Source organism: Arachis ipaensis, chromosome B5, assembly GCF_059453495.1.
Source record: "Arachis ipaensis isolate K30076 ecotype BB chromosome B5, ASM5945349v1, whole genome shotgun sequence".
Lineage (NCBI taxonomy): Eukaryota > Viridiplantae > Streptophyta > Magnoliopsida > Fabales > Fabaceae > Arachis > Arachis ipaensis.
Window position 1 is genome coordinate 6,325,772 of NC_142440.1, and position 8,746 is coordinate 6,334,517.

The 8,746-nt window shown below is 39.2% G+C and overlaps 2 protein-coding genes and 1 long non-coding RNA gene across 3 annotated transcripts; 1 reads left to right on the plus strand and 2 right to left on the minus strand.

Annotated features, from left to right (window-relative positions):
- Window positions 1-824: 824 nt before the first annotated feature.
- Window positions 825-3,012, minus strand: LOC148563278 (uncharacterized). Its single transcript, XM_088486707.1, has 2 exons — window positions 1,108-3,012; window positions 825-845 (listed from the first exon to the last, which is right to left on the minus strand). The coding sequence occupies exons 1-2, from the start codon at window positions 3,010-3,012 to the stop codon at window positions 825-827; spliced, it is 1,926 nt and encodes a 641-aa protein (XP_088342833.1).
- Window positions 3,013-4,382: 1,370 nt separating this feature from the next.
- On the plus strand, window positions 4,383-5,995 carry LOC107642672 (putative xyloglucan endotransglucosylase/hydrolase protein 6). The gene is made up of 4 exons (XM_016346094.3): window positions 4,383-4,618; window positions 4,706-4,806; window positions 4,884-5,080; window positions 5,426-5,995. Exons 1-4 carry the CDS (start codon window positions 4,435-4,437, stop codon window positions 5,811-5,813), a joined length of 870 nt encoding a protein of 289 aa, XP_016201580.1. The 5' UTR covers window positions 4,383-4,434; the 3' UTR covers window positions 5,814-5,995.
- Window positions 5,996-7,495: 1,500 nt separating this feature from the next.
- On the minus strand, window positions 7,496-8,323 carry LOC110271717 (uncharacterized). Its single transcript, XR_002362317.2, has 2 exons — window positions 8,182-8,323; window positions 7,496-8,018 (listed from the first exon to the last, which is right to left on the minus strand). It is a non-coding gene; the product is annotated as an uncharacterized LOC110271717 (long non-coding RNA).
- Window positions 8,324-8,746: the final 423 nt, after the last annotated feature.

The window sequence follows — 8,746 nt, forward strand, 5'->3', positions numbered from 1 at the left end:
GAAGTCGGCGAGAACTTGTGCCTTGAGGGCCGATCTGGGCTAAAACTGGATGTCGAACTCCGAGAGCTCAATTGACCATTTGGTCAATCGTCCTGCCAGCTCTGGTTTTGTCAATATTTGCCTTAATGGGTGATTTGTCCTTACTATTATTGTGTGGCTTTGGAAATAGTGTCTTAGTCTTCTTGCTGTGACCACAAGTGCCAGGGCTAGCTGCTCTATCCTCGGGTACCTTTGTTCTGTTGGTTGCATGACTCTGCTGACGAAGTATACTGGCTGTTGCGTCCTTCCTGTCTCAATGACAAGGGCCGAGCTTATGGAATGATTGGAAATAGACAAATATAAATATAAAGGTTTACCAACTTTAGGTCTTTGCAACACGGGGGGTGATGATAAGATGGTTTTAAGCTCGGCGAACGCCTTCTCGCACTCAAGGGTCCACTGGAATTTTTTATTCTTTAAGATCGTCTGAAAGAATAAGTGTGACCGACTTGATACTGCTGGTAAGAATCGAGAGAGCGCGGCTACCCTTCCTGCCAGTTGCTGTACCTCTTTTATCGTCTTGGGGCTTGCCATGTTGAGTATAGCTTTACATTTCTCAGGGTTTGCTTCAATTCCCCGAGAAGTTAACATAAATCCGAGGAATTTGCCTCCTTGGATTCCAAAGGCGCATTTTTCCGGGTTGAGTCTCATATTGTATGTTCGGATCTGCTCAAATATTTTCCTGAGGTCGTCGCAGTGCGTCCGATCTTTGGTGGTCTTGGCCACCATATCGTTTACATAGATTTAAATGTTCCGACCTATTTGGTGCCGGAATACTTTGTCCATCAGTCGCTGGTAGGTTGTACCTGCATTCTTTAGGCCAAATGGCATAACTCTATAACAGAAATTACCATGCTCAGTTATGAATGCTGTCTTGCTTTGGTCTTCTGGATGCATTAGGATCTGGTTGTACCCAGAGTATGCATCCATGAAGCTCAAGCTTTTGAAACCCGAAGCGTTGTCTACGAGTTTATCGATGCATGGCAAAGGATAAGCATCTTTAGGACATGCTTTGTTTAAATCTGTAAAGTCGACGCACATGCGCCATTTACCTGAGTTTTTCCTTACCATTACCACGTTTGAGAGCCACGTGGTGAAGCAAATTTCTTTGATGAAGTTGGCTTTGAGGAGCTTCTCAGTTTCTTCTAAGGCCGCTTTTGATTTCTCCGTGCCGAGGTTTCTCTTCTTCTGGGCTATAGGTCGGCTTGTCTTATTCATGGCCAGTTTGTGGCAGATGATGTCTGGGCTAATGCCGAGCATATCTGCCGGGGTCCAAGCAAATAAATCAGCATTGTGTTGTAATAACTTTATCAGCTCTGATCTCTGTTGTCCCTCTAACGCTTGGCCGATGTAAGTCACCTGTCCCGGCACTTGGGTCAATTGGATTTTATGTAGCTCATCTGTTGGTTGAGGTCTTTCCTGGGTGTCTCCTCGAGGATCAAGCTCGGCCAGGGACAAAACTTCCGTGCCATGTATTGATTGGACCTCACTTTGTTTATGGCTTGTGTCCGATCTCTTTAAGCTGGCATTATAGCATTGCCGAGCTTGTTGACGGTCAGAGTGTATTGTTGCTATCTTGCTATCTTGTGCCTGAAATTTAACACATAAGTGGTAAGTAGATACGACTGCTCTGAACATGTTCAGAGCAGGTCTTCCGAGGATAATATTGTAAGGACTAGGGCAATCAACTATTAGGTACTGTATATCTAAGGTCTTTGATAATGGGTTGTTTCCCATCGTTGTTCTTAGCCATATATAACCCTTGATCGGTACTCTCTCACCAGAGAATCCTACTAATTCTCCGGATGAGGGCTGTATTAGTTTTTCAGATAGATTCATTTTTGAAAAAGTAGAATGAAAGAGGACATCTGCACTGCTACCTGGGTCCAAAAGGACTTTTCTTACCAAAAGATCACCTGTCTGGACAGATATTACCACCGGGTCGTCTGAGTTAGGAGCGGCCGAGCATACGTCAGCTTGGTTGAAAGTGATTTCCAGGTCAGATGTGTTTTTGTTGCTCGGCGGTGTTGTTCCTTCGATTGCTAACATTGCACGGTAGCTTCTTTTTCGTGCTGAGATTGTCTCACCCCCTCCTGCGAATCCCCCGGATATGCAATTTATGACACCTTTGGGTGGGTTGTTGTTTGACCAATTATTGGTGTCTTTGTTGGCCGAGGTTTGCTGACGATCTTCCTTGTTGTTTTCCCTGTGTTTTCTCCCCTCAATGTATTTATCCAAGAGGCCCTGTCGTGCCAATCTTTCTAGGAGATCTTTGGCTATCACGCATTTGTCGGTTGTATGACCATATTTCTGGTGGAATGCACAGTGTTTGCTTTTGTCGACGAATCGCTGATCTTGGTAGCTCCCTGCTCTGGTTGGTGGTTTTATAATCTTTGCATTGAGTATTTCTTTGATTATCTTTTCTCTCTTCGTATTGAATCTGGTGTAGTTGTCGAATTTTGGGGTGAGCTTGAATGGTTTGACGAGGTCTTTAGTGTTCGTCGATCTGGAAGGTCTGTCATCTTCTTTTCTTGGTCTCCTTTCGGTTTTGTCGGCCTCTCGGAGTTCTTCGATTTCCATTTGTCCTGCTGCTCTTTCCCGGAACTCGTCCAGTATTTTTGGTTTAGTCACCGCGATTATTTCTCTGAATTTTCCGGGTCTGAGACCAGCTTTGAGGGCATGTAGGTGGACGGTCGGGTTTAGGTCAGGTATTTCCATGGTGGCATCCGTGAACCTGGTCATATAGTCCTTTAAGCTTTCTTGTGGGCCCTGGCGGATGGTGCTGAGGTAGTCTGATCCATGTACGTAAATTCGAGCTGCTGCAAAGTAGTCGATGAAAGATCTAGCTAGTTCTTCGAAGGATGCGATTGACCCTGCAGATAATTTCGAAAACCAAAGCAGAGCAGCCCCGTCAAGATAAGTAGGGAAAGCTCTGCAAAGCACAGGATCGTTATTAGATCCATTAAAAAACATCATAGATTGAAAATTTTTTATGTGTGCCCGGGGGTCACCAATCCCCTTATATGGCTCAAGAGAGGAAGGGAGTGTGAAATGCTTTGGCATTTGGTAGTTCGTGATTTCCTCAGAAAACGGGTTGTCCAAGGTCAGCTTCTCCCTGGGGGGGTTGACACCTATTAGATCGGCTCCACCCTAGGTTGAACTCTTGGAGTTGTTTTCCTCTTGTTTGCTGCTCTGGGTGGATAGCTCAGCTAGTCTCTTGACTTCTGCTTGTAGTTCGGCCAGCTGGGCGATGAGGTCGGCCTGACTGGGTTGAGGAACTCCGTTGTCAGCCATGTCACAAGCTGGATGAACCCTGCGTAGGAGGAGAAAATAGAGTAGAAAGTGGAAATATAGTGGGGCTAGATATCGGGTTCCACGGTGGGCGCCAGATGTTTCGTCTGCAACAGCCGAGGTTAGTAGCCTCCAATCGAGCACCTGGTCACGCGGCTGGGTTAAACGTCGTCCAGGTATGAGAGTGTGGGATCAACCTCGGCTCTCTGAAATACGGCGGCGAGAGTACTTGCACAAAGCACTCCGACGCTCAAGTAAGTGTGTGAGTTATAAGCAAATAAAGAGTAATAATCAGAAGTCAGTGTAGAACCTGAGTCTTTATGAGTTAAAGAGGTTAATTTTATAGACGTTTCTGGATTGATAGTGGACTTCGTCAGTCCCGATATTTTTAATTAGTGCAGTTATTAGTATCTTTTTGACGTGTAGAGGCGTGTTTGAGTAGTGTGCTCTGTTTTGGGGGTTGCGGTTTGGGAGATAAGGTTGTTTGTTCTGTTTTGTTCGTTTTCGCCCTTTAAGGTCGGTCCATAACTGAATTTATCTGTCGATTATCGTGTGGTACACGTCATAAACAAAATTGACTCTGTAGCATTATTCGATTATTTATTGTTGCATGCAGATATTTCTACGATTTACGGGAGCCATAAATCAATAAAATTATAAAAATAAAAGAGGCATTATTGTTTGCTATAGTTTAGGAAGCAATGGTAGCTAGATTATTATTGCTGAAGAAAATTGAGCATAGTAAATGGACAAGAAATGTCCCCATTAATGGTGTTGAGTTCGATTCGTGAATACATAAAATAATGCACACGCACGCTGAGAAAATCATTGGGGTAGCAGAGAATAGAATACATAAATAGAAATGAAGAAGCCAATCTCCAAAGTCCAAACATTCGCAAAAGAAGAAATATAATAGTTTAGGGCCCTACTCACTGCTCCTCATTAGCTGTATCGAAAGCTATTTCCTCTTCTCTTCTAATCCATTAACCATAATGCATTTCTCTCTCTCTTTCTCTCTCCATTATCCTATATAAATAACACACTTTCTCTTGCTCCACTTGCATTATTCCAATTAATCACAAATACATATATATATGTATATACATGGCATTCTTTAAAAACCCTTTCTTTTTATTATCATTATGGGCTCTCGTATTATCTGGTGTGTGTGTTTGGGGAAAACCAGTTACATTCCTTCAAGACTTTAGAGTTACATGGTCTGATTCCCACATCAGGCAAATTGATAATCAAGGCACCGCCATACAACTCATTCTAGACCGAAATTCTGGTAATTAATTAACTTAATAATAACTATTATTATTATTAGTATTGTGAAACAAATTAATTAAGCATTTTAATTTATCTTATTTTGGAGGATGCGGATTTGCTTCAAAGAGTAGGTACATGTTTGGGCGTATTAGCATGAAGATTAAGCTCATTGCCGGAGACTCTGCTGGGACTGTGACGGCATTTTATGTTTGTACACATGTCTACTTAATTAATAAAGTTAAAGAGAGCATGAATTAACGTTAATGTTGTTGGTGGTTACGTAGATGAGCTCGGACACGGACGCTATAAGGGACGAGCTTGACTTTGAGTTCTTGGGAAACCGTAGTGGTCAACCATACACTGTTCAGACTAACATCTACGCCGACGGCAAAGGGGGTAGAGAACAAAGGGTCAACCTCTGGTTTGATCCTTCAGCCCAATTCCACACTTACACTATTCTCTGGAACCACCACCACATTGTGTAAGACACTATATATATTTACCACAAAGTAAATCAAATTCATTTTTAATTACATAACATTAGTTAAAATTTAAAAAAATTAATTCTTAATATTATTAATATTTAATGACTATTCACATCAAGATATATTTATGTAAAAATAATAATTAAACTATTTGGATAATATTTGATGGATCATTTTGTTGAGGGAAAAAAAAGGTTGATTAGTATTAATTCAAATATGAGATAAAAGCAAAGAAATAATAATAATAATAAGGTATTTAGTTATTTGGACAATTAGACATCATTTTTAAAGCATTGTAGCAATGAGATAGGTGTAACAGCAATACTTACATATGGATGCAGGTTCTACGTGGATGAGTTTCCGATAAGAGTGTACAAGAACGACGTGGCAAGGGGAGTTGCATACCCAACAATGCAAGGAATGGGAGTGTACTCAACGCTGTGGGAAGCAGATAACTGGGCAACAAGGGGAGGCTTGGAGAAAATTGATTGGAGGAAGGCACCCTTCTATGCATACTACAAGGACTTCGACATTGAAGGCTGCCAACTCCCAGGGCCCACCAATTGTGCCTCCAACGCAAGTAACTGGTGGGAGGGTGCTGCTTACCAGGCCCTTAGTCCCACTCAAGCCCGCTTGTACAGGTGGGTTCGCATCAACCACATTATCTATGATTATTGCCAAGACAAGCCACGATTCCCACTCGGCCCACCACCCGAATGCCTTTCCTAGTCTTCTTGTGTCGGTGCCCTATGCTATGCTCCTTCAATTCTATTCATTTGGTGTCTACTATATGTGTAATAAGCTTTTCATCACTCATGAGTCATTCTTTTGGACTTAATTATTATCATGTACCAAAAAGTGTAATGTTTCGCTTCTATCTAAGGAAATGACAAATTATATGTTATTCCTCATTTATGGTTTTAAGCACAATTTAGCCACATATGTTAGGGGTCACAATAATTGCTTTGTAATTAATCATCATTATGTGTGTGTCCCATTTATTTCAGCGCATAAAAATTGTTGTCATCTTATTCTGACCACATAAATCGTCGGCAAACCAAATTGTTGTGTGTTACCTAGCATTATCAGCAATAGTGGCTATATAGTATTTCCACTTTTTAATTAACTCTCAAATGCAATACAATATACCATGAATAAGTTCTAGAAACAGCAAATAAAAGGAGGACGTGAGCCTCAAAAAGTTTTTGGTTCCATGATACATTGATACTGCCAAATATAATGGCTACGAGGTTAATTACCGTACGTCATAAAAAAATGTGAGTGGTAATTAAGTGCTAACTGCTAGTTAACTAGGATTTGTGATTAATTATTGGTCCAAGTACAATTGACAGTTGCGGACGTGGAGAAATGGACAAGAGAAAAATATTCCTAGTTATAGGTTCAAGTTAAGTTTTTATGTTTTTCACACAAGCATTCAGCAAGCACGCGAGAGTAGCAATATGTATTTCTTTATCGGATCAATATGCATTTACATATTAATTAATCACTAAACAAAGCAAATGTCAGAACGCACCAAAATGAAAAGAAGAAGAAGGGGTAACGTAACAGACGATCCTCATCAAACAATTAGACAAGCCCAAGCCAGAAATGGCAGGAACAGAAACATCCTCTTTGCTACGTTACAAGGCAACGCTCGATCTACCTTATTCTTTAATTAATTCTATCTCGCATTCAACATATTACATTAGTCTTTAATTTCATCATCAACTACACTAATAATAATTATCTTTTAAACAATATATGGGCATTTACCGGTGGGTTGATTGAATATTTTATTTGTTACCATTTTTTATTTCCAATGAGAAAACTTAGGCTAAAAAATTTGGATATAGAAGTAGAATGAATGTTATACCTTAACATGATAATTTTTAGTATTTTTTAAAACTATGGGAGGTACATAAATCAAAAACTTTTAAAAGTTTGGAGTACACAAATCGGACCCAACGATTTGTGTTCACAAAATTAAAAAAATTTGGAGTACAGAAATCGGATCCAAATTCTTTTAATTTTTTCAACACAAATGGGTCGGTCCGATTACTGTATCTCTTAAAAATCGGACTGTCCGATTTATACTCCGTACATTAAATCATCTCACATTTTAAAAAAATATGACAGTAGATCACAATTTAAAAAAACATCATTGTTAATCCAATATTAAAAATAAAAAAGTGAAAACTTAATTATTTAAGGGACGGTTAATTGGTTTATTGGGGATAGAAAATAATATATAACTAACTAGAAGTTAATAGCACTATTTAAAGCATTCCAAAAGCTAATAAACTAAAAAGAGTGAAAACTTAAGGAAACTAATTGTGAAATGTTGTACATGAAAGAAATAGCTAGCTATAGCTTAATTAGTAAATAAAAAATAATTGATGATGATAGGCATAGGCATGCAATGTAGGGCATCCATTAGGAGGTGTTACCAAACCAAGAGACAGCTCATGCACAAACATGTCAGATCAATCAAAGTTTTATATACGGGGATACTTTTTTGGCATGTTCTCAGATAATAACAACATCCTATTAATTAAAATGAATAGCAGACATATAGATAGATAGATTCCTTTAGTTTCTTCTTTGAAGTCTGTGTGGTCCCGATCACTTAATTAGCTTCTACCGGCGATTATGGAGAGGATTAGCTCCCGATGGCACACCCCTCTTCTCTTCTAACTCTGCTCCTTTCCCGTTCCCAGAAGACACCACCTCATTGTTAGGTGATGAAGATGAACCAGCTCTACTGTTGCTGCTGAAATTCAACAAACCAAATGCTATGCCACCAAAACCAGAACTGCACAATATCAGAAGAACCAGAAGCATTGAAGAAACAGCTCCCATTTCACTTGTATGCCGCAACTAATAATTCTCCCTCATCAACATTCTTCATATGCATAGCAGCTAGCTGCTCCCTTGCTGATGATGAAATGCATGCAAATAAATAGGCTCAATTAATTAGTAGAGTAACAAATTTAGGAATATGAATCTATCTAGAGTAAAAGGAGACAGGGTGGTAGTGTGTATATATATATAAATGCTTGTGAAGCTATGTTAGAAAGGGGTTTTATAGTGTGTCTACCTTGTCATTTGAGTCAAGTGGTACATAGCTAGAGATGGCAAACACCAACAATAAGCAAGGTTATATATGAATGACACGCCAGGAAGAGCTTTTTGTCCAGCATGACAACACTTTTTGATGCTTTGTTATTTGTTGGGATATAGGACACTATGATGTCTTATTATTATATCATCACCTGCACCTGCTTTTGTTTCCACCTTTATTTTCCTACTTGTTTAATGCAATCATACAACTATTACCTCCCAAAAGAAACTAACAACCTAGCTAACAAATGGTTTGCTCAATAAGCCCCCTAAAATCCCGTGTATCTTATAATAATGTTGCTTCTAAACAATTCAATAAGAAATTAAAGTAGCTTCTTCTCATAATCAAACTCTAGGTGCACATATACATATTTTGCATTATCTTTCAATCATGTAACTGAACTTGCATTAAAATATTTCGCTCTTATAAATTATAATGTTGTATTGAAATCTCTCTACAGATAATACATTATTATACTGGTATTAGTTGATATGAAAATCTATTATATATTATTGATTTTATAACTAAAATGTGTCATATT

Coding starts and splice junctions, on each gene's coding strand:
- LOC148563278 (XM_088486707.1), bottom strand. CDS start 3,012: ATGTTTTTTAATGGATCTAATAACGATCCTGTGCTTTGCAGAGCTTTC. Junction 846..1,107: donor GGCTCTCAAACGTGGTAATG/GTAAGGAAAAAC, acceptor TAAAGAATGCAG/GTACAACCTACCAGCGACTG.
- LOC107642672 (XM_016346094.3), top strand. CDS start 4,435: ATGGCATTCTTTAAAAACCCTTTCTTTTTATTATCATTATGGGCTCTC. Junction 4,807..4,883: donor GGACTGTGACGGCATTTTAT/GTTTGTACACAT, acceptor GTGGTTACGTAG/ATGAGCTCGGACACGGACGC. Junction 5,081..5,425: donor TGGAACCACCACCACATTGT/GTAAGACACTAT, acceptor ATATGGATGCAG/GTTCTACGTGGATGAGTTTC.